Raw genomic sequence first — 26,184 nt, forward strand, 5'->3', positions numbered from 1 at the left:
ATGACTGTAGCAGATGGGGAAAGAACAGTTCAATATTGCCATTTCTCCCCCATAATATTACCATAACATCATAGAGAGTCTAAACATCCCAGCACAGTTCTCTTCTCCATTCCTGCGGTGCCTTGTTCCACTGTAAACTGCCCAGTACTGCCCACTCTTCCCATACCCACAGACCCCCACCTTCAAGCCCAGGTGCTGATCCCTTCTCCAGCCTCACACATCCTGAGAACACAGTCATTACCTAGTAGTAATACATGACGTTGACATTCAGGCGGGGCTAGGGGTAGGCCCCTGGGAATGAGTGACGTGTGCGGGGTAGGCCCCTGGGAATGAGTGACGTGTGCGGGGTAGGCCCCTGGGAATGAGTGACGTGTGCGGGGTAGGCCCCTGGGAATGAGTGACGTGTGCAGGGGAGGACCCTGGGAATGATTGAAGTGTGCGGGGGAGGTCCCTGGGAATGATTGAAGTGTGCGGGGGAGGTCCCTGGGAATGATTGACGTGTGCAGGGGAGGACCCTGGGAATGATTGAAGTGTGCAGGGGAGGACCCTGGGAATGATTGACGTGTGTGTGTAACAGTGTAGCTTCTGTCCACCTCCCTACCTCCCTACCTGGGCTCGTACCAGGGACCCTCTGCACACATCGACAACAGTCACCCTCGAAGCATCGTTACCTATCGCTCCACAAAAGCCGCGGCCCTTGCAGAGCAAAGGAAACAACTACTTCAAGGACTCAGAGCGAGTGACGTCATCGATTGAAACGCTACTAGCGTGCACCACCGCTAACTAGCTAGCCATTTCACACCGGTTACATGTGGGTATGTCCGTGATCAGGGCCCTAGCAGGAGAGAGAGAGTATGACTATATGCCGCTGCCTGCATGGGGTCGTGTTGACTCAGGGTTCTGCGTTTTTCACACAGAAAGGGAAAGATGAGACGCAGAAAAGATTAATTAAAATGCTTCTTATTGTAAATTCTGCTCAGCTTCAGTCAGGATTCGCTCGAAATCATGAATGTAAAAGGAGTCATTTCGTGCTTCAGTTGCACTTCTCCACTCAGATGGAGTGTATTTGCTCGTCATTGGATCACCAGCAGGTCATTTCCTCCCATGTAGTCTTTCTCCGGTATAAAGCTCAATTTCAAGAAAAATATTTGGAAATGTAGCTGGCTACATTCTTCTATAATAAACATTAGAAATATGATGTGCAATAATCGTTTTCGCAACACTGACTACCTACTGGGTGGCGGGACCATTCTGCCTACCTACTGGGTGGCGGGAGCATTCTGCCTACCTACTGGGTGGCGGGACCATTCTGCCCACCTACTGGGTGGTGGGACCATTCTGCCCACCTACTGGGTGGCGGGACCATTCTGCCTACCTACTGGGTGGCGGGACCATTCTGCCCACCTACTGGGTGGTGGGACCATTCTGCCTAACTACTGGGTGGCGGGACCATTCTGCCTACCTACTGGGTGGCGGGACCATTCTGCCTACCTACTGGGTAGCGGGACAATTCTGCCTACCTACTGGGTGGCGGGACCATTCTGTCCGTGCCTACCTACTGGGTGGCGGTACCATTCTGCCTACCTACTGGGTGGCGGGACCATTCTGCCTACCTACTGGGTGGCGGGACCATTCTGCCTACCTACTGGGTGGCGGGACCATTCTGCCTACCTACTGGGTGGCGGACCCATTCTGTCCGTGCCTACCTACTGGGTGGCGGGACCATTGTCCGTGCCTACCTACTGGGTGGCGGGACCATTCTGCCCGTGCCTACCTACTGGGTGGCGGGACCATTCTGCCTACCTACTGGGTGCGGGACCATTCTGCCTAACTACTGGGTGGCGGACCCATTCTGTCCGTGCCTACCTACTGGGTGGTGGGACCATTCTGCCCGTGCCTACCTACTGGGTGGCGGGACCATTCTGCCTACCTACTGGGTGCGGGACCATTCTGCCCGTGCCTACCTACTGGGTGGCGGGACCATTCTACCTACTGGGCGCGGGACCATTCTGCCCGTGCCTACCTACTGGGTGGCGGGACCATTCTGCTTACCTACTGGGTGGCGGGACCATTCTGTCCGTGCCTACCTACTGGGTGGCGGGACCATTCTGCCTACCTACTGGGTGGCGGGACCATTCTGCCTACCGGGTGGCGGGACCATTCTGTCTGTGCCTACCGGGTGGCGGGACCATTCTGTCTGTGCCTACCTACTGGGTGGCGGGACCATTCTGCCTACCTACTGGGTGGCGGGACCATTCTGCCTACCTACTGGGTGGCGGGACCATTCTGCCTACCTACTGGGTGGCGGGACCATTCTGCCTACCTACTGGGTGGCGGGACCATTCTGCCTACCTACTGGGTGGCGGGACCATTCTGCCTACCTACTGGGTGGCGGGACCATTGTCCGTGCCTACCTACTGGGTGGCGGGACCATTGTCCGTGCCTACCTACTGGGTGGCGGGACCATTGTCCGTGCCTACCTACTGGGTGGCGGGACCATTGTCCGTGCCTACCTACTGGGTGGCGGGACCATTGTCCGTGCCTACCTACTGGGTGGCGGGACCATTCTGCCCGTGCCTACCTACTGGGTGGCGGGACCATTCTGCCTACCTACTGGGTGCGGGACCATTCTGCCCGTGCCTACCTACTGGGTGGCGGGACCATTCTGCCTACCTACTGGGTGGCGGGACCATTCTGTCCGTGCCTACCTACTGGGTGGCGGGACCATTCTGCCTAACTACTGGGTGGCGGGACCATTCTGCCTACCTACTGGGTGGCGGGACCATTCTGCCTACCTACTGGGTGGCGGGACCATTCTGCCTACCTACTGGGTGGCGGGACCATTCTGTCCGTGCCTACCTAATGGGTGGCGGGACCATTCTGCTTACCTACTGGGTGGCGGACCATTCTGTCTGTGCCTACCTACTGGGTGCGGGACCATTCTGCCCGTGCCTACCTACTGGGTGGCGGGACCATTCTGCTTACCTACTGGGTGGCGGACCATTCTGTCTGTGCCTACCTACTGGGTGGCGGGACCATTCTGCCTACCTACTGGGTGGCGGGACCATTCTGCCTACCTACTGGGTGGCGGGACCATTCTGCCTACCTACTGGGTGGCGGGACCATTCTGCCTACCTACTGGGTGGCGGGACCATTCTGTCCGTGCCTACCTACTGGGTGGCGGGACCATTCTGCCTACCTACTGGGTGGCGGGACCATTGTCCGTGCCTACCTACTGGGTGCGGGACCATTCTGCCCGTGCCTACCTACTGGGTGGCGGGACCATTCTGCTTACCTACTGGGTGGCGGACCATTCTGTCTGTGCCTACCTACTGGGTGGCGGGACCATTCTGCCTACCTACTGGGTGGCGGGACCATTCTGCCTACCTACTGGGTGGCGGGACCAATCTGCCTACCTACTGGGTGGCGGGACCATTCTGCCTACCTACTGGGTGGCGGGACCATTCTGCCTACCTACTGGGTGGCGGGACCATTCTGCCTACCTACTGGGTGGCGGGACCATTCTGTCCGTGCCTACCTACTGGGTGGCGGGACCATTCTGCCCACCTACTGGGTGGCGGGACCATTCTGCTTACCTACTGGGTGGCGGGACCATTCTGCTTACCTACTGGGTGGCGGGACCATTCTGCTTACCTACTGGGTGGGGTGACCATTCTGCTTACCTACTGGGTGGCGGCACCATTCTGTCCGTGCCTACCTACTGGGTGGCGGCACCATTCTGTCCGTGCCTACCTACTGGGTGGCGGCACCATTCTGTCCGTGCCTACCTACTGGGTGGCGGCACCATTCTGTCCGTCTACCTACTGGGTGGCGGCACCATTCTGTCCGTCTACCTACTGGGTGGCGGCACCATTCTGTCCGTCTACCTACTGGGTGGCGGCACCATTCTGTCCGTCTACCTACTGGGTGGCGGGACCATTCTGTCCGTCTACCTACTGGGTGGCGGGACCATTCTGTCCGTCTACCTACTGGGTGGCGGGACCATTCTGTCCGTCTACCTACTGGGTGGCGGGACCATTCTGTCCGTCTACCTACTGGGTGGCGGGACCATTCTGTCCGTCTACCTACTGGGTGGCGGGACCATTCTGTCCGTCTACCTACTGGGTGGCGGGACCATTCTGTCCGTCTACCTACTGGGTGGCGGGACCATTCTGTCCGTCTACCTACTGGGTGGCGGGACCATTCTGTCCGTCTACCTACTGGGTGGCGGGACCATTCTGTCCGTCTACCTACTGGGTGGCGGGACCATTCTGTCCATCTACCTACTGGGTGGCGGGACCATTCTGTCCGTCTACCAACTGGGTGGCGGGACCATTCTGTCCGTCTACCTACTGGGTGGCGGCACCATTCTGTCCGTCTACCTACTGGGTGGCGGCACCATTCTGTCCGTCTACCTACTGGGTGGCGGCACCATTCTGTCCGTCTACCTACTGGGTGGCGGGACCATTCTGTCCGTCTACCTACTGGGTGGCGGGACCATTCTGTCCGTCTACCTACTGGGTGGCGGCACCATTCTGTCCGTCTACCTACTGGGTGGCGGCACCATTCTGTCCGTCTACCTACTGGGTGGCGGGACCATTCTGTCCGTCTACCTACTGGGTGGCGGGACCATTCTGTCCGTCTACCTACTGGGTGGCGGGACCATTCTGTCCGTCTACCTACTGGGTGGCGGGACCATTCTGTCCGTCTACCTACTGGGTGGCGGGACCATTCTGTCCGTCTACCTACTGGGTGGCGGGACCATTCTGTCCGTCTACCTACTGGGTGGCGGGACCATTCTGTCCGTCTACCTACTGGGTGGCGGGACCATTCTGTCCGTCTACCTACTGGGTGGCGGGACCATTCTGTCCGTCTACCTACTGGGTGGCGGGACCATTCTGTCCGTCTACCTACTGGGTGGCGGGACCATTCTGTCCGTGTACCTACTGGGTGGCGGGACCATTCTGTCCGTCTACCTACTGGGTGGCGGGACCATTCTGTCCGTCTACCTACTGGGTGGTGGGATAAAGAACAGGGAGGTTTATGAGAGCAGTTGTAGAGAGAGGCCTGTCTGACGTCAGTCACACCAAGGTGTCAGGGAAAACATCCATTAGAGGCTTAGTGCTGCCTTGGAGGCGAGAGGAGGGCAAGAGGGGCAAGGGGCTCGTCGGCATTCCACTGGGGTGGAGGAGTTGTGTTTGAGAAGGGCTAGGGGAGAGGAACGAGGGCTGTGTTCGCATTCTTGAGACTGCAGGGCACTAGCCCCAAAAGTATCCTCTCTGGGACCCTGGGTCTTGGACAGGCTTAACCCTGCCTGTTTGGGCTCAAATTCAATGACTTCCAGCTTTCAAGGTTTCATCTACGATGTCTGTTAAATAAGAAAATGTAATCTAACCTCATATGGATCTAAATGCCAAAGCAGACGCACAGACAAAAAATCTATTATAGAGACGAGATGATAAACATAAAGAGGTGTGTGTGTAGCTCCACTTAGTCACGTCAATACATCTAGGATTAACAGCTTACCAATTCAAAAAAACTCTGAAGTTGGATCCCTCAAGTGTCCTGTACACAGAGACAAGTCTTGACCTCTCCCTCTGAACCCACAACCAGCAGGCTACAATCATCACTAGTTAATAAAACACACTGTTCTTATCAGATGGCCTTCTCTGGTGAACACTGCCAGCATGAGCATGAGGACCCAAGGTCTGTATGTGTTAAAGTTATTCCCTTTCTGTCTGCAAACCAGATAGAAATATGTCAAGTCTGACTTGGTAAATGGGGAAGGGAGGAAATATGTCAAGTCTGAGTTGGTAAATGGGGAAGGGAGGAAATATGTCAAGTCTGACTTGGTAAATGGGGAAGGGAGGAAATATGTCAAGTCTGACTTGGTAAATGGGGAAGGGAGGAAATATGTCAAGTCTGACTTGGTAAATGGGGAAGGGAGGAAATATGTCAAGTCTGACTTGGTAAATGGGGAAGGGAGGAAATATGTCAAGTCTGACTTGGTAAATGGGGAAGGGAGGAAATATGTCAAGTCTGACTTGGTAAATGGGGAAGGGAGGAAATATGTCAAGTCTGACTTGGTAAATGGGGAAGGGAGGAAATATGTCAAGTCTGACTTGGTAAATGGGGAAGGGAGGAAATATGTCAAGTCTGACTTGGTAAATGGGGAAGGGAGGAAATATGTCAAGTCTGACTTGGTAATAAGGAAGGAGGACATGCAGTGCATTCGGAAAGCACTCTGTTTTTATTTTTTTCCGAAGGAAAAACTAAATAAGGGAATGTTTTTGCGAGTGTAATTACAGGCCTTGTCCTGTTTTCTCTGTTCGTTTGTTTACTGCTGAGGAGTTTGGGCATTTGTGGTATCCTCCACTGCACTTACAATGCTTTCAGAAAGTATTCACAATGCTCCACAATGACAATGCAAACAGGATTTAAAAAATGTGTAAAAAAATAATAAACAGAAATACCTTATTTACATAAGTATTCAGACCCTTTGCTATGAGACTCGAAATTGAGCTCAGGTGCATCCTGTTTCCATTGGTCATCCTTGAGATGTTTCTACAACTTGGAGTCCACCTGCAGTAAATTCAATTGATTGGACATGATTTGGAAAGACACACACGTACATATGAGTACCCCTCATCTCTCTACTGCACGCCCTCATCATCTCTCTACTGCACACCCTCATCTCTCTACTGCACGCCTTCATCATCTCTCTACTGCACGCCCTCATCATCTCTCTACTGCACGCCCTCATCATCTCTCTACTGCACGCCCTCATCATCTCTCTACTGCACGCCCTCATCATCTCTCTACTGCACGCCCTCATCATCTCTACTGCACGCCTTCATCTCTCTACTGCACGCCTTCATCATCTCTCTACTGCACGCCCTCATCATCTCTCTACTGCACGCCCTCATCATCTCTCTACTGCACGCCCTCATCATCTCTCTACTGCACGCCCTCATCATCTCTCTACTGCACGCCCTCATCATCTCTCTACTGCACGCCCTCATCATCTCTCTACTGCACGCCCTCTTCATCTCTCTACTGCACGCCTTCATCATCTCTCTACTGCACGCCCTCATCATCTCTCTACTGCACGCCCTCATCATCTCTCTACTGCACGCCCTCATCATCTCTCTACTGCACGCCCTCATCATCTCTCTACTGCACGCCCTCATCATCTCTCTACTGCACGCCCTCATCATCTCTCTACTGCACACCATCATCTCTCTACTGCACGCCCTCATCATCTCTCTACTGCACACCCTCATCATCTCTCTACTGCACACCCTCATCATCTCTCTACTGCACGCCCTCATCATCTCTCTACTGCACACCCTTATCTCTCTACTGCACGCCTTCATCTCTCTACTGCACGCCTTCATCATCTCTCTACTGCACACCCTCATCATCTCTCTACTGCACACCCTCATCATCTCTCTACTGCACGCCCTCATCATCTCTCTACTGCACACCCTTATCTCTCTACTGCACGCCTTCATCTCTCTACTGCACACCATCTCTCTACTGCACACCATCTCTCTACTGCACACCATCTCTCTACTGCACACCCTCATCATCTCTCTACTGCACACCCTCATCATCTCTCTACTGCACACCCTCATCATCTCTCTACTGCACACCCTCATCATCTCTCTACTGCACACCCTCATCTCTCTACTGCATGCCCTCATCTCTCTACTGCACGCCCTCATCTCTCTACTGCACGCCCTCATCTCTCTACTGCACGCCCTCATCTCTCTACTGCACGCCCTCATCTCTCTACTGCACGCCCTCATCTCTCTACTGCACGCCCTCATCATCTCTCTACTGCACGCCTTCATCATCTCTCTCTTGCACTCTCTGCCCTCCTCTACCACATTGGCCTGAAGACTGTGTGTTTACGTGAGTGTGTGGGTATACCTACTTGCGTGCCGACGTTTGTGTGTGCATGCGAGTGCATCTGTATGCGAGTGCATGTGCATGTGAGTGCATGTGTATGTGAGTGCATGTGTACAGTCGTGGCCAAAAGTTGAGAATGACACAAATATTAATTTTCAAAGTTTGCTGCTTCAGTGTCTTTAGGTATTTTTGTCAGATGTTACTATGGAATACTGAAGTATAATTACAAGCATTTCATAAGTGTCAAAGGCTTTTATTGACAATTACATGAAGTTGATGCAAAGAGTCAATATTTGCAGTGTTGACCCTTCTTTTTCAAGACCTCTGCAATCCGCCCTGGCATGCTGTCAATTAACTTCTGGGCCACATCCTGACTGATGGCAGCCCATTCTTGCATAATCAATGCTTGGAGTTTGTCAGAATTTGTGGGTTTTTGTTTGTCCAACCGCCTCTTGAAGATTGTTTACAAGTTCTCAATGGGATTAAGGTCTGGGGAGTTTCCTGGCCATGGACCCAAAATATCGATGTTCTGTTCCCCGAGCCACTTAGTTATCACTTTTGCCTTATGGCAAGGTGCTCCATCATGCTGGAAAAGACATTGTTCGTCACCAAACTGTTACTGAATGGTTGGGAGAAGTTGCTCTCGGAGGATGTGTTGGTACCATGGTTCTTTATTCATGGCTGTGTTCTTAGGCAAAATTGTGAGTGAGCCCACTCCCTTGGCTGAGAAGCAACCCCACACATGAATGGTCTCAGGATGCTTTACTGTTGGCATGACACAGGACTGATGGTAGTGTTCACCTTGTCTTCTCCGGACAAGCTTTTTTCCGGATGCCCCAAACAATCGAAAAGGGGATTCATCAGAGAAAATGACTTTACCCCAGTCCTCAGCAGTCCAATCCCTGTACCTTTTGCAGAATATCAGTCTGTCCCTGATGTTTTTCCTGGAGAGAAGTGGCTTCTTTGCTGTCCTTCTTGACAACAGGCCATCCTCCAAAAGTCTTCGCCTCACTGTGCGTGCAGATACACCTGCATGCTGCCATTCCTGAGCAAGCTCTGTACTGGTGGTGCCCCGATCCCTCAGCTGAATCAACTTTAGGAGACGGTCCTGGCGCTTCCTGGACTTCCTTGGGCGCCCTGAAGCCTTCTTCACAACAATTAAACCGCTCACCTTGAAGTTCCTGATGATCCGATAAATGGTTGATTTAGGTGCAATCTTACTGGCAGAAATATCCTTGCCTGTGAAGCCCTTTTTGTGCAAAGCAATGATGACGGCACGTGTTTCGCATGGTTGACAGAGGAAGAACAATGATTCCAAGCACCACCACCCTCCTTTTGAAGCTTCCAGTCTGTTATTTGAACTCAATCAGCATGACAGAGTGATCTCCAGCCTTGTCCTCGTCAACACTCACACCTGTGTTAACAAGAGAATCACTGACATGATGTCAGCTGTTCCTTTTGTGGCAGGGCTGAAATGCAGTGGAAATGTTTTTTGGGGATTCAGTGGACACTACCAGGGCCCTATCCTATAGCGCCATATATCACAGTTTTTGAAACATTGCCCAAATATTGAAAGAAGATTAGACGTGGCTGAGAGACGGAGGAAGAGGAGAGGAGGAGGGTTATAAATACATTCTGCTGTGTGGGATGGAACTAGACCCCATGCTGGGAGTGAGGGGTGACGGCAGCCCCTTTGGCTCCAGTCATCTTGCCCCCGGGGCCCAGGGTGACACCCCACACCCTGGGAGGGGAGGGGGGGTTAGTGTAGAAGGGCATGGATTAAAGTACACCTGTTAATGTCCATGTGAATACCCACAGGGCATGGATTAAAGTACACCCGTTAATATACATGTGAATACCCACAGGGCATGGATTAAAGTACACCTGTTAATGTACATGTGAATACCCACAGGGCATGGATTAAAGTACACCTGTTAATGTACATGTGAATACCCACAGGACATGGGCATGATAACTGACTGAGGGGCGTACACTAGATGATAGCTGGCCAGAGAGAGAGACTGTAGATCAGTGGCGGTAGTAACAGTGGTAGGTCAGTGGCGTTAGTACCGTAGCAGTAGATCAGTGGCGGTAGTAACAGTGGTAGGTCAGTGGCGGTAGTAACAGTGGTAGGTCAGTGGCGGTAGTAACAGCGGTAGGTCAGTGGCGGTAGTAACAGCGGTAGGTCAGTGGCGGTAGGTCAGTGGCGGTAGTAACAGAGGTAGGTCAGTGGCGTTAGTAACGTAGCAGTAGATCAGTGGCGTTAGTAACAGTGGTAGGTCAGTGGCGGTAGTAACAGTGGTAGGTCAGTGGCGGTAGTACCGTAGCGGTAGGTCAGTGGCGGTAGTACCGTAGCGGTAGGTCAGTGGCGGTAGTACCGTAGCGGTAGATCAGTGGCGGTAGTAACAGCGGTAGGTCAGTGGCGGTAGTAACAGTGGTAGGTCAGTGGCGTTAGTAACAGTGGTAGGTCAGTGGCGTTAGTAACAGTGGTAGGTCAGTGGCGTTAGTAACAGTGGTAGGTCAGTGGCGTTAGTAACAGTGGTAGGTCAGTGGCGTTAGTAACAGTGGTAGGTCAGTGGCGTTAGTAACAGTGGTAGGTCAGTGGCGTTAGTAACAGTGGTAGATCAGTGGCGTTAGTAACAGTGGTAGGTCAGTGGCGTTAGTAACAGTGGTAGGTCAGTGGCGTTAGTAACAGTGGTAGGTCAGTGGCGTTAGTAACAGTGGTAGGTCAGTGGCGGTGAAGAAATCTAATAAGAACTCTTTATAAATCAAACCCAACTACTCCCACCATGAATCCCCATTTTTCAATCCTCTCTTTTTCCCTCAATATTCAGTTCCTCTCTTATTTATTTAGAGATCCCTTGCTTCACTCTCCGTGTCTCCTCCCTTCCTCTAATCTCTTTGAGAGGCTTTCCTTCAGGCCTCTTGGCGCCGGCGGCCTGGCCTCTTGGCGCCGGCGGCCTGGCCTCTTGGCGCCGGCGGCCTGGCCTCTTGGCGCCGGCGGCCTGGCCTCTTGGCGCCGGCGGCCTGGCCTCTTGGCGCCGGCGGCCTGGCCTCTTGGCGCCGGCGGCCTGGCCTCTTGGCGCCGGCGGCCTGGCCTCTTGGCGCCGGCGGCCTGGCCTCTTGGCGCCGGCGGCCTGGCGTTGGTTCACTCCCTCAGAGGAGGCTCCACCGAGGTTCTGTCTGGGTAATGCGGCTTTGGGACATTGTGATCTGCCCCTATAAAAACAGATTAATTACATTTAGTGCTGCTGTGCTCAAGTCAAATCTCTTCGGGAGGTGTTGAGTTATCCCTCCTGCCTCTGGGCCCGAAGCGGAAAGCGTGAAAAACGATGCTGGGAAGTAAAAATACTTTGGCGAGGACACAGTCCGTCTGCAGAGGGGGCTTAGGGGGTGTACTGCAGGGTAATGTATAGGAAAGGTTGGGGCTGGACTGAAAGGCTTGCTGTGGATGGGTCTCCAGGGCGGGGGGAAAGCCGTTCAACATAAGCCCCAGATTCATTTAACTCTGGGCAGCTGCTGTTCAGGGCTCTGCTGGGGGGGATCCATCACCTCCAGCCTGCTATGCCATCAGTCATGAGGAGAGACCATCCACACCTCCGCCCTGCCTGCCGCCACTGGCACATCCACAGGGGAGCCCTCCCCCGCCGGCGGCGGCCAGGAAATACGGCACTAATCTGGGCCTGTCGCTGCCTGTCACTCCCTTCCTCCGTCTCACACTCCTCTCTACCCTCTCAATTTATTCCCACACACTATGTTCATTTATTTATTCATCAATATTTCCCCTTCCAAACTCGCTCTCCCTTTCTCAATCTCTCCCTCCTTTCCACCCCTGCTGCCTCAAGCAGTCCCAGTACAGTATATCATCCTTTATGTCCTTCTCCTCCCCTCTCCCTTCCATCCCTCGTTTCCAGTGCCTCCCCCTCCCTTCTCCACAGGTCACTGCAGGATTCAGGCCGATCATCCTGAGAACCCAGCAGGAGTAAAACATTAATAACAGGGCTATGGAGGAGTGGGAGGTCTGAGTCAATGTCCTAACACAAGCAATCCCCTCATAGCATGAACACACACTGTTAGAGTACAGTAGGAGGCGCTAGACAGACTTCACTCAGCTAGAGAGGAGAACATATGCCAGAGGAAAGTGGAGGGGAGGAGATGAGGACAGTAGACTAAAAAGAGCGCACGAGCGAGCGGGGAAAAAAGGGTGGAGGAGATAAAGGAGCTTCAAGGAGGAGATAAAGGAGCTTCAAGGAGGAGGAGATAAAGGAGCTTCAAGGAGGAGGAGATAAAGGAGCTTCAAGGAAGAGGAGATAAAGGAGCTTCAAGGAGGAGGAGATAAAGGAGCTTCAAGGAGGAGGAGATAAAGGAGCTTCAAGGAGGAGGAGATAAAGGAGCTTCAAGGAGGAGGAGATATAAAGGAGCTTCAAGAAGGGGCGAATGAGAAGATGTGGAGGGAATAGGAGGAGGAAATGGAAGACAAGGGAGGAGGTCTACAGTTCTTATGATCTGGACCAGTGAGCCTCAGAGGAAGGTGTACAGTAATGTAACAATACACTACAGTTCATTATAACCGGCTTATTTACCTGGTCGTACTCCTGGGCCCCTGGGTAGAGGGGCCAGCCCAGGAAGAGCTCAGCGATCACACAGCCCAGGGACCACATGTCGATGGCTTCACAGAAGGGCAGGCCCAGGATGATCTCTGGAGCCCTGGAAGGAGAGAAACACAAAGCGGTTAGCTACACTCATACACTGACTTAGCATAACCCAGTTAGAACTGACTATTTGAGAAAGGGATCGAGTCCAAACATGCCTTCTAGCACAATTACATTTCTAGTCAGTCGTATCATGATAAATCTGAGACGGCAGAAACACAAGAGGTCAAAGCTAAAGTACAGCAGTCTCGTGTGTGTCACCTTGCCAAGTGACCCATGTACCAATACTGATCAAATCAAATTTTATTGGTCACATACACATGGTTAGCAGATGTTAACGCGAGTGTAGCGAAATGCTGGTGCTTCTAGTTCCGACAGTGCAGCAATATCTAACATGTAATCTAACAAATTCACAACAACTACCTTATACACACAATTAGACACAAATGTCAAGGGATGAATAGAATATGTACATATAAATATATGGGTGAGCGATGGTGTCCGGCATAGGCAAGATGCAGTAGGTGGTATAGAATATAGTATATACATATGAGATGAGTAATGTAGGATATGTAAATATTATTAAAGTGGCGTTATTTAAAGTGACTAGTGATACCTTAATTAAGTCAATTTATTTAAATGGCCAGAGATTTGAGTCTGTATGTTGGCAGCAGCCTCTCTATGTTAGTGATGGCTGTTAAACAGTCTGATGTCCTTGAGATAGAAGCTGTTTTTCAGTCTCTCGGTCCCAGCTTTGATGCACCTGTACAGACCTCACTTTCTGGATGATAGCGGGGTGAACAGGCAGTGGCTCGGGTGGTTTGTCTAGGAGCAAGACGTCGATGTCCACGACGAGGCTGGTTTTCTTTTTGTAACCTGTGATTGGCTGTGGACCCTGCCACATACGTCTCGTGTTTGAGCCGTTGAATTGCGACTCAACTTTGTCTCTATACTGACGCTTTGCTTGTTTGATTGCCTTGCGGAGGGAATAGCTACACTGTTTGTATTCGGTCATGTTTCCGGTCGCCTTGCCATAATTAAAAGCAGTGGTTCACGCTTTCAGTTTTGCGCGAATGCTGCGATCAATCCACGGTTTCTGGTTAGGGAAGACTTTAATAGTCACAGCTCCGATGCAATTGCTAATAAATCCGGTCACCGAGTTAGCGTATACATCAATGTTGTTGTCTGAGGCTATCCGGAACATATCTCAGTCCACGTGATGGAAAGCAATCTTGAAGCGTGGAATCCGATTGGTCAGACCAGCGTTGTATTGACCTGAGCAGGGGCGTTTCCTCGTTTAGTTTCTGTCTATAGGCTGGGAGCAACAAAATGGATTCATGGTCAGATTTGCCGAAGGAAGGGCGCAGGAGGGCTTTGTATGCATCGCGGAAGTTCGAGTAGCAATGATCCAGAATTCTGCCAGCTCGTCACGCATTCGATATGCTGATAGAATTTAGAGAGTATTGATCTTAGGGTAACTTTGTTAAAATCCCCAGCTACAATAAATGCAGCCTCAGGATGTATGGTTTCCAGTTTACATAGAGTCCAGTGAAGTTCTTTTAGTGCTGACGAGGTATCTGCTTGGGGGGGGGGGGTAGGATACACGCCTGTGACTATAATCGAAGAGAATTCTCTTGGAAGATAACGCGGTCGGCATTAGATTGTAAGGAATTCTAGGTCAGGTGAACAAAAGGACTTGAGTTCCTATATGTTGTTATGATTACACAATGAGTCGTTAATCATAAGGCATACACCTCCGCCTTTCTTCTTACCAGAGAGTTGTTTGTTTGTCGGCACGAAGCGTGAAGAAACCGGGTGGTTGTGACAACATATCCCGAGTGAGCCATGTTTCTGTGAAACAGAGAATGTAATAAATCTCTGATGTCTCTTTGGAAGGCAACTCATGCCCTAATTTCATCCAACTTGTTGTCTAGAGATTGGACATTGGCGAGTAATATGCTAGGAAGCGGTGGATGGTGTGCTCGCCTTCTGAGTCTGACCAGTAGGCCGCTCCGTCTGACTCTCCTGCAGCGACCGCGTTGTTTTGGAACGGCCTCTGGGATAAGATCGCATGTCCAGGGTGGAGTTCCGAACAAGGGAACCGCTTCGCGAAAGACGTATTCCTGGTCGTAATGATGGTTTACATCGTAATGAAGTTTACATCGCTTTTATATCCAATAGTTCTTCCCGGCTGTATGTAATAACACTTGAGATTTTCTGGGCTAACAATGTAAGAAATAATACATTAAAAAAACGAATAACTGCATAGTTTTCTAAGGACCTGAAGCGAGGCGACCATCTGTCGGTGCCATTATCATCATATCAGGAGCCAGCTTGGTGCTACCAGCACCAGCCAGAGTAGGAGGAAGTTTTCCACTAGACACTGAGCTTTAGCCTCATAGCCTGGGCTGAGACCGTTTACACAGGCAGCCCAATTCTTACATTTTTACACTAATTGGTTTCTTGACCAATCAGATCTTTTGTAAATAAATGTACAAAATATTAGAATTGAGCTGCCTGTGTAAACACAGCCTAATTGCTCCAAAACAAGATACAACCCCAGTGGGGAAAACCAGTTCAAATGACATTGTTGCAACCATTTCTGGTTGTAAACAGATTCTAATGACATTTTAATCAACTGGGATGTCATGTGTAACAAAACAACAATATAAATCTTCCCAAGTTTACAGTAATTTAGCAATAGCCTACATACCACTGCAGGAACCAAACAGCCAAACCCAACTCAAGAAACGAGGCACCATAACATGATGTTTTCATTTCATTTTGTTGAGTTATAACTCTAAGATAACAACTAGTATTAGTTACAGATAAATACACATGTTCCTCCTTTAGGATTCCTGTGATTGTGATAGGGGCATTCTCTGGCCACTTGAGCGGACCCTATACGAATGCCTGACAACTTGTGCTCTGTTGACAATGTCAGATGCCACCAGTGTCTATACACAGGCCCATAGAAAATGGCAGCTTGATAAACCCAAGGCCAATGTTTTAACAAGTATATATTTGGCCATTTTTCACCAAGCATGAATATCTACGGGTAACAAATGGTGCTCCATATGTTTAAAAACACCCTATGCTGTCAGGAGTATGTTGGTAAGGGGGAACTAAACAAACCTTAGCTCAAAACACAGGATTGGGTGCTTGTGGTGTTCTGGGAACAAGTATTTTTTATGTCAGTTAGCATATTCAGAAATACAGTACCAGTCAAAAGTTTGGACACCTATTTATTCCAGGGTTTTTATTTCATATTTTATACATTGTAGAATAATAGTGAAGACATCAAAACGATGAAATAACACATATGGAATCATGTACTGTAGTAACCAAAAAGTGTTAAACAAATCAAAATATATTTTATATTTGAGATTCTTCAAAGTAGTCACCCTTTGCCTTGATGACAGCTTTGCAAATAGTTTTGATGTCTTCACTATTATTTACAAGGTAGAAAATAGTACAAACAAAGAAAACCCTTGGAATGAGTAGCTGTGTCCAAACTTTTGACTGGTACTGAATGTGTATGTGTGTCAGTGTAGTTCGTGTGGCTTCAGTGAGCGTACATAGAGCCAGTGCAGGAATGTATGTGCAACAAAACAAAAAAAGGGGTCAATGTAAATAGTCCGGGCAGCCATTTGATTAACTGTTCAGCGGTTTTATGGCTTTGGTGTAGAAGCTGTTCAGGAGCCTTTTGGTCCCAGACTTGGTGCTCCGGTAGAAGAGAGAACAGTCTATGACTTGGGTGGCTGAACTCTTCGACAATTTTTTACTGTTACAGTACAGCTATCACAAACATTACGGTAACAGTACAGCTATCATAAACATTACTGTTACAGTTCCATGATAGGATTAAGATAATCGATATAACTGATGAGTGAGGGATTGAAGGGCCAGCCTGGCATCGCTCCCCTGGTTTACAGTTCTCCACAGCTGGCCAAACAGACTAGGGCCATCCAGAGCTTTTTCTATTGGGCTAATCTAACCGGATCAAGCAGAAAAGGTAGCATGGCTAGTCTGTAAAATCTTTAAAGCTGTATGTCATCGAGCTGTAAGTGACAGTGGCGGGTGGCCGAACTATGACCTGCTAACAGTTTTAGTCAGTTTTAACCACATTGTCATAACGACTGCAGGTGACAGCAGGGCAACGGCCACAGAGACACAAAAAAAGGACCAAGCATCTCAGGCCCACTGCCTTTACATACGACCCAGCGTTTCTCTAGGAGGCTGAGAGACTCAACAGAAAGACAAATACAGACAGAGGCCAGTGGAAGACTGAATACAGACAGTACAGTTCACTTGGCTTTGTTTGCCTTCCAGCTGTCCTGCCTGCCACTCCTTTGGCCTCCACCTTAGATATCTGTGATTGATTCATACTGTCTGTCAGTAGTAGCGACAGTGGAACACAGGCTACATGTCCAGAAATGGGACAAATCAGCAGGCTTCTAAGCAGCACTTCTCCTACAATTACATAGGTGCTTCCCCTCTCACTTTCCCAAACATACAACCAAATTGGTTTGAAATGAATGTAGTGGTGGTATGTTTGTGGCCTTGGGTGTAGCTTTGGGGGACTTTGCACCCTGCCTGGGGGGGGGGCGATGTAGGGGAAACGCTGATCTCACAGTGGGTCTGTAGTGTGATGTAACCCAGCCCATCACCCTGGCCTTGGCAGAGGAACTATTCTTATCCAAGAGTTAAAATACATTCTGCCTACGTTAACACCTTGGTGGTGTAGGGGGAGGAAGGGAGGGGTACTGGAACAGTCAAACTGCCCGGTTTTTTGTCCCCCCTGTATGACTGGACACATCTTTATGATTACCACGGGGCTGTTTCACTAATCATACACTCAGGGGTGTAATTACACTGCTAGCCAGGCTCAATAATGACGGCAGCACTGAAAGCCGTTTCACCACTCAGTGTGTTACAGAGGTTGAGAGGGGAGAAGCTAACAGGAGCAGAAGTTAAAATGGCAGGACCAAAGGTAAAATGTTTATAAGAGAACACAAGAGAACGCTCAAGAAGAAATAGCAACGTGAATGACTAACCTATTTTACATGAATAAAGTAGGAGGCTAATCCCCATGTCATCACGTATAAGAGAGAGAATGGTGGTCGGCTAGTGAGCAACGAGTGAGGAAGAAGGATAAATGGACAGATATGAACAGTTTCAAAACAGAGGAGAGAGCGAGTGAGCGAGACTCAGATCCAGCATGGGGTGGATGAGTGGTCGTCGTCATGGCGACAATGCACTTTCCTGATTGACGCAACCCTAGCAGCCGGTCTCCAGTGAAACCAAATCTATTTTCTATCCTGAGGATGTGATGTGCGAAGCCCAGGAGACGCAAGCCGAGCAGAGGCCCCGTGATCACACACTCACATGTACAGGGTCCACGGGAGACACACACAGGGCTCCCTGAGGAGACACACACACACACACACACACACACACACACACACACACACACACACACACACACACACACACACTAGGGTTGTCACAATGCCAGTATGGCGGTACTCAGAGGTATGGCGGTACTCAGAGGTATGGCGGTACTCAGAGGTATGGCGGTACTCAGAGGTATGGCGGTACTCAGAGGTATGGCGGTACTCAGAGGTATGGCGGTACTCAGAGGTATGGCGGTACTCAGAGGTATGGCGGTACTCAGAGGTATGGTAACAAGGAAATACAACAGTCCTAATGTTGGAGACAAACAGCCTGATGATGTCACTTAGAATCCATGTTTATTTTCCAAGTTGTAGCACACTATATTGAACATGAAGTATGTTTTTAAAGGACCATAGACTTTAGTCTGCTTTGGGTTTTCCTTTTTGTCATGGAAAATCTGGTATCGTAGTATCGTGATACTGGTACCGTGACAACATTAACACACACATGATCCTGGGGTACTGCTCACCTGTATGGGTGAGGGGTACAGGGGTACTGTGTGTTTGGATGTCAGGTGGGAAATGGCTAACTGGGAGTCACTTGTAAGCCATCACAGAAAGGTGGTATTGAGTCACTGAAGAGCATATTGCTCAACAACTGGCACTGCTAAAGAAGCAGATGAGGTCAGTCGCATCAGAGATCAGACAGAAAATCCACCCAGAATGGGACAAATCCTCCAGCATGACTCGGGGCCTCGATAGTAGACATTAAACATTTAGATTCAGTACGACTTAAGCCTAATGAGGTGACTGAAAGAGACAACATGGTGCCTTTTGCGGTCCTATATTTGTTATATGCATGAAGGCTGAAACACGCATGTACAGTGGTGCTTCTGAATACAGCCCAGCTCCCAGCAGCCTTCAGTATCACCACCCTCTCTGACTTCCATCCCTAATGGATCCCTAATCGTGTAAAACGTCTGGCTGGCACCTAAGACACATCAAAACTCTGACCTAATCGCCTCTCTCTCCATCTGTCTACCTCACCCAGACACAGCTCCACCACTTCCTGGTGTTCATTATGTCCCAGAATACAGCCAATTAAAGAAGAATGGGCAGGGCGGAACTTGTGGCACATTTCAGAAGAAGAACGTGCAGAGACTGTCGACACCTGTGGCAGAACAAACTGGCAGAGACGTCATACTGGGCTTAATGATGACAGTGAAACGCAGCAGTGGGCCTGTACAGCCAAGGCAGAGTCACTTTGAGATCAGAGAGGGGGGTTTAAGCTCTTTCTCCAACATTAGCGCGAGTTGATGGGTGACCTCCAGAGTCTGGAGTTATGTTTAGCGCAGGAGGAGTACTGAAACTTGACTAGAAATGAACTGACAGACTGAAAAATGTACTTTCACAATATTATTCCGGAGTAGCACGTTTTTGGGATGGAGATCTTTCCTTTGGAAAATACTGGGAGGTACATCAAGCTGTTTTGGATTTACCCTAGATCGGGAGGGGAGCGGATCGCTTGAAGTCAAACAGGGTTATTACATAAAGATTATCCACAACTTTCTAGCCAAATAACCAGGTGCTAGGGAAATTATTGGATTGGACAGTGGTTGAAGACCAAATTAGGCAGTTCAAAAACCATAACAGAAAAAGACATGGGACAACTTCTTAACTTTCGCAGCCAACAACATACTCACATCTGCTTCCCATACTTAATTTAAACTGGAAAGGCCTCGCCAGAGAAAACATCTCAGCATGCCATTTCATAATAGCAAATAGTGAGAATTGAAGCGTGAGTATCAGGTGCATTGTTGCTCAACACTATTGTGCTCCCAACAGGCTAAGAATGGATGGTGTCAGCCAGGTGAGAAATATCAGAGTTCAGAGGTTTCCAACAGAACACTGTGTGCTATAGAAGAGAAATCCCTTTACAGTCTGCACGGGGGGGGGGGGGGGTTACATCTCCAAAAGAGCCTTTCAAACATCCCACGTTGCATCTAAGGCTTCAACCGTCTGCCTTGCTGCTAACTAAATACCATATAGCATTTTCTTGGCAAATGGATTACACTCACTGAAGACAGGAGAGGGAATAGCAGAACATGGATGATATCCTTGGTGAATGAGTGCTATACATATTCTCAGATAAGGGGGGGAAAGGGCAAAATGGTTGCAATGTTCCACACTTGAGGTGCATGACTCTAAAATCGATTCCACTCACATGGATTTAAAGTCTTTGATTAGTCTTTTTGTGGAGACCAGAGGTTAGACTATAGTCTAGCAGGACAGAATACTTCAGTGAGGCCTCTCCATACATGTCAAGGAGAGAGTGCTTATTTACTCCACCTGGTAGGCTACTCTCTACCTTCTATTAGGAGACAAGGAAAAGGAGATCGTTTAAGTTAATCCTATTGTATAGGTACCGCCTGGTGTGCAACTGACTAACAATAATGTCACCAAATAGGCTTGGGCGGTATAACGTATATACCCTATACCAGGGTATTTGGAAAAACACCCAGGATATTATACCATCAAAACAAAAAGTTTCAATAAATTTGAATATGTGGAGCTACTTTTTAAAGTGAATAACTGCAGTCAACTTGGGTAATACATTAGGACATGAAGCAAATTGCATTCTTCAATTCACCTGTCACAATATTTTACAGTATGAAGCTTACCGTAGTTCCCCAGAACAGTTGAGCCAGCCACGTGTTTGTTTGTAAATAGCACAACGGGAGAAAGAGAGCTGCTGAATCCATAGCGGTCTAAACTCAGCAAAAAAAGAAACGTCCTCTCACTGTCAACTGCGTTTATTTTCAGCAAACTTAACGTGTAAATATTTGTATTAACATAAGATTAAACAGCTTAGACATAAACTGAACAAGTTCCACAGACATGTGACAAACAGACATGGAATAATGTGCCCCTGAACAAAGGGGGGGGGGGGGGGGGGTCAAAATCAAAAGTAACGGTCAGTATCTGGTGTGGCCACCAGCTGCATTAAGTACTGCAGTGCATCTCCCACTCATGGACTGCACCAGATTTGCCCGTTCTTGCTGTGAGATGTTACCCCACTCTTCCACCAAGGCACCTGCAAGTGCCTAGCCCTCACCTTGAGATCTGGGTTCTTCGCTGGCCATGGCAGAACACTGACATTCCTGTCTTGCAGGAAATCACGCACAGAACGAGCAGTATGGCTGGTGGCATTGTCATGCTGGAAGGTAATGTCAGGATGAGTCTGCAGGAAGGGTGCCGCATGAGAGAGGAGGATGTCTTCCCTGTAATGCACAGCGTTGAGATAGCCTGCAATGACAACAAGCTCAGTCCGATGATGCTGTGACACACTGCCCCAGACCATGACGGACCCTCCACCTCCAAATCGATCACGCTCCAGAGTACAGGCCTCGGTGTAACGCTCATTCCTTCGACGATAAATGCGAATCTGACCATCACCCCTGGTGAGACAAAACCGTGACTCGTCATTGAAGAGCACTTTTTGCCAGTCCTGTCTGGTCCAGCGACAGTGGGTTTGTGCCCATAGGTGACGTTGTTGTCGGTGATGTCTGGTGAGGACCTGCCTTACAACAGGCCTACAAGCCCTCAGTCCAGCCTCTCTCAGCCTATTGCGGACAGTGTGAGCACTGATGGAGGGATTGTGCATTCCTGGTGTAACTCGGGCAGTTGTTGTTGCCATCCTGTACCTGTCCCACAGGTGTGATATTCGGATGTACCGATCCTGTGCAGGTGTTGTTACACGTGGTCTGCCACTGCAAGGACAATCAGCTGTCCATCCTGTCTCCCTGTAGAGCTGTCTTAGGTGTCTCACAGTACGGACATTGCAATTTATTGCCCTGGCCACATCTGCAGTCCTCATGCCTCCTTGCAGCATGCCTAAGGCACATTCAAACAGATGAACAGGGACTCTGGGCATCTTTCTTTTGGTGTTTTCCAGAGTCAGTAGAAAGGCCTCTTTAGTGTCCTAAGTTTTCATAACTGTGACCTTAATTGCCTACCTTCTGTAAGCTGTTAGTGTCTAAACGAACATGCACCTGTGGAACGGTCATTCATTTTTTATGGTTCATTGAACAAGCATGGGAAACAGTGTTTAAACCCTTTACAATGAAAATCTGTGAAGTTATTTGGATTTTTACGAACTATCTTTGAAAGACAAGGTTCTGAAAAAGGGACATTTCTTTTTTTGCTGAGTTTATATCGATCAGTCTCTGGTGTGCAGCGGACATGAGGTGATGAAGTTACACTTGTAGGCAATTCACTACTAAACGTTTGCCATCAGATATCTTAGAAAGGCTTTCTGCTAGAAGTCAAAGAGTGCTGGATGAGTGCTGGATGAGTTCTGTACAGCTGCCATTTTTTTGGTCCTCCGTTCTTCTCCCCTCTGCTCCGTGTAAACATGCTGCTCTTCCTTCAGAAAAGCATGCCTCACAACTTTGTTCATTTGCACAATCGCTCTCAAATGTCCACACACACACCGAAAAATACATTCGGTAGCTACTGGCTACGCTTGTATAACTTCATGAGCTGGATTTGCCCATCTTTGCAATTAGTGTGTTAGTTTTAGCTCGTTAGCATTTAGCTAACAGCATCTATGTGATTTCGCTATTAGTTTGTGCTAATTTTGTTAGCATTCTGGTAATATAGCCCCAATGGGCTTTTGTGTTTTTAGCGCCCCTTTGTATGCTATGCCGGTAATACCATAAATCCCGGGATGAGAGAAGGACGGTATGACGATCTGAAAATCTGGATACCGCCCAAGCCTAACTCAACTCCAATGCCTGCGAGCAGAAGCACAGTGGTAAGCCCAGCATTGGCACACTGCTGTGCAAGCAGACTCACTCATGCTAAGGGCATCAGTGGGGGCTGGTGCCATGAGAGTAACCTGACAAAGACCATTTATTATGGTCGAAATGTTGTAAACAGTCAAAACTGGTTTCCAAAATCTGTCAGAAATAACATTCTTCCTGTGCAAACAGAAAGCATGTTTAGATTAACATGCAGTGGAGTCTGTCTGTGGTTATTTGTTTGGTTTGCTTCCTACTGTAAATAGGGAGCCAAATGTGCATGATTGCAGCAACCAAGGAATGGCCAGTCTCCCTTAACTTTTTCACTGAGTAATAACACCAACAAAAATCCTATTTGTTTTCATCAAATAGCCTTAAGCTTGTACTGCATTTCTTGCCTTGCCTTTTCCCTCGTGCACAGTGTCTGTGGCCAATGAACTAAGCCCTTTTTCCTGGTCACTGAGTTGAGGCTTGTTCTGCTACCTCAGACATGACTTCCCTCCACCCCTAGTCCCTTCCCTTTGCCCCTAGTCCCTTCCCTTTGCCCCTAGTCCCTTCCCTTTGCCCCTAGTCCTTTCCCTTTGCCCCTAGTCCCTTCCCTTTGCCCCTAGTCCCTTCCCTTTGCCCCTAGTCCCTTCCCTTTGCCCCTAGTCCCTTCCCTTTGCCCCTAGTCCCTTCCCTTTGCCCCTAGTCCCTTCCCTTTGCCCCTAGTCCCTTCCCTTTGCCCCTAGTCCCTTCCCTTTGCCCCTAGTCCCTTCCCTTTGCCCCTAGTCCCTTCCCTTTGCCCCTAGTCCCTTCCCTTTGCCCCTAGTCCCTTCCCTTTGCCCCTAGTCCCTTCCCTTTGCCCCTAGTCCCTTCCCTTTGCCCCTAGTCCCTTCCCTTTGCCCCTAGTCCCTTCCTCCATCCCAGACTTTTATTAATTCTCTTCTAAGTCGGTTTGTCACTCCATCTTTCCCTTCCATCCCTCTTTCCGTCTCTCTCTCCCCCCTCCCCACTCAGAGACACTCCCTAAGCAGAGGCATAAGTAAGCCTAGGACTGTTGGGACTGTAAAAACACCAATATGGTAAAGGGCCGGATCCCACAGAGCGCAGGAGGATGTTAGCTCCTCTTGGTGACCTTGGGCTTGGGAAGGAGTCCCACGACCCCAGGAAAGGAACGGGGTCCTCACCGCCAACATCTGCTAAGCTAATATCCCACGGAAGACCAGGCTCTGACGCCAGAGCTGCTAGAGGATGGACACACACACACCACGGAAGACCAGGCTCTGACACCAGAGCTGCTAGAGGATGGACACACACACGCCACGGAAGACCAGGCTCTGATGCCAGAGCTGCTAGAGGATGGACACACACACGCCACGGAAGACCAGGCTCTGACGCCAGAGCTGCTAGAGGATGGACACACACACACACACACACACACACGCCACGGAAGACCAGGCTCTGACGCCAGAGCTGCTAGAGGATGGACACACACGCCACAAACAACCATTTAAAACGGAGAGCCGTATCAGAGTGCTAAAAACTCTGGAATAGCAAAGGAAGAGAATGAAAAAGCCTAATTTAAAATGATTTACACTTAACTCAATAAGAGGGAAATAGGAGTGCCCATCTGAATGTGTAAATAGTTGTGAGAATGTAAAGCAAAGGGGATCTCAGAACTGCCCTGATCTCTTATGTTAATGGAAAGTCCAAGTCATATAAAGTGACAGGTCCACTTGGTATTCAAGGCCTGGTTCCAGTTACTGACATGACTTTTACTGGATCAATTCTGAATTATATTAGTGCAAGTCAGCATGGGACGACTTTGAAGATCCTCAGGGAAACACTTAAGTTATGTACTATTCCATATCATAAAACTGGTGTCAGTCGCTACCCCTCTTCCCCCTGCTGAGACGAGCGAATAGACTAAACTGTAGACGCAAATTAAAACAATATTCCACAATGACAGAATAAATATATGGAATCTTATTTTCTGTTATTAGAACTAACACATTGTCAAATGCCCTCTGCAGTAAGAGACATTGGCAGGCAGCAGCGCTGTTTCTAAGCTACTGTAGAACAAAGGTGTAGGCTATGCAGTGTTTAACCAATATTCCTTCTTGCCACCACTGCAAAAGAATATGACTTTTTATACAGTGCCGTGAAATTATTTGCCCCCTTTCAGATTTTCTCTCTGTTTGCATATTATTGATACTGAATGTTAGACCTTCAACCAAATATTAGATAAAGGGAATCATCAACTTACACACAATACCCCATAATGACAAAGGTAAACTTTGAAAATGTTATTTAAAAATAAAAAAACAGAAATACCTTATTTACACAAGCATTCAAACCCTTGGCTATGAGTCGAAAAGGAGCTCAGGTGCATTCTGTTTCCATTGGTCATCCTTGAGATGTTTCTACAACTTGATTGGAGTCTACCTGTGGTAAACTCAATTGATTGGACATGATTTTGATATATAGACAGGTGTGTGCCTAAGGTCCTACAGTTGACAGTGCATGTCAGAGCAAAACCCAAGCCATGAGGTCGAAGGAATTGTTCGTAGAGTTGCGAGACAGGATTGTGTCGAGGCACAGATCTGGGGAAGGTTACCAAAAAAAACAATCAATGAAGCATTGATGTTCCCCAAGAACACAGTGGCCTCCATCATTCTTAAATGGAATAAGTTTGGAACCACCAAGACTCTACCTAGAGCTGGCCACCCAGCCAAAATGAGCAATCGGGGGAAAAGGACCTTGGTCAGGGAGGTGACCAAGAACACGATGGTCACTTACAGAGCTTCAGAGTTCCTCTTTGGAGATGGGATAACCTTCCAGAAGGACAACCATCTTCGCAGCACTCCACCAATCAAACTTATGGTGGAGTGGCCAGACAGAAGCCACTCCTCAGTAAAAGGCACGACATCCCGCTTGGAGCTTGCCAAAAGGAACATAAAGGACTCTGACCATGAGAAACAAGATTATCTGGTTTGATGAAACCAAGATTGAACTATTTGGCCTGAATGCTAAGCGTCACATCTGGAGGAAACCAGGCACTGCTCATCACCTGGTACCTGTTTTTTCAGCGGCAGGGACTGGGAGACTAGTCAGCATCGAGGGAAAGATGGAGTAAAGCACAGAGAGATCCTTGATGAAAACCTGCTCCAGAGCACTCAGGACCTCAGACTGGGGTGAAGGTTCACCTTCCAACAGGACAACGACCCTAAGCACACAGCCAAGACAACGCAGAAGTGAATGTCTGAATGTCTTTGAGTGGCCCAGCCAGAGCCAGAACTTGAACCCGATCGATCATCTCTGGAGAGACCTGAAAATGGCTGTGCAGCAACCCTCCCCATCCAACCTGACAGAGCTTGAGAGGATCTGCAGAGAAAAATGGGAGAAACTTGCCAAATACAGGTGTGCCAAGCTTGTAGC

At 49.0% G+C, this 26,184-nt stretch overlaps 1 protein-coding gene across 4 annotated transcripts in view; it reads right to left on the reverse strand.

Annotated features, from left to right (window-relative positions):
* LOC115203478 (homeodomain-interacting protein kinase 3) overlaps positions 1-26,184 on the reverse strand; it is a 75,796-nt gene that overhangs the window by 16,551 nt on the left and 33,061 nt on the right. For all 4 annotated transcript variants that reach the window (XM_029768175.1, XM_029768176.1, XM_029768174.1 and 1 more), the window contains exon 3: positions 12,498-12,621. In XM_029768175.1, coding sequence (XP_029624035.1) covers positions 12,498-12,621 — 124 coding nt within the window. The remainder of the gene's footprint in view (positions 1-12,497; positions 12,622-26,184) is intronic.

This window comes from Salmo trutta, chromosome 12, assembly GCF_901001165.1.
Source record: "Salmo trutta chromosome 12, fSalTru1.1, whole genome shotgun sequence".
Classification (NCBI taxonomy): Eukaryota; Metazoa; Chordata; class Actinopteri; order Salmoniformes; family Salmonidae; genus Salmo; species Salmo trutta.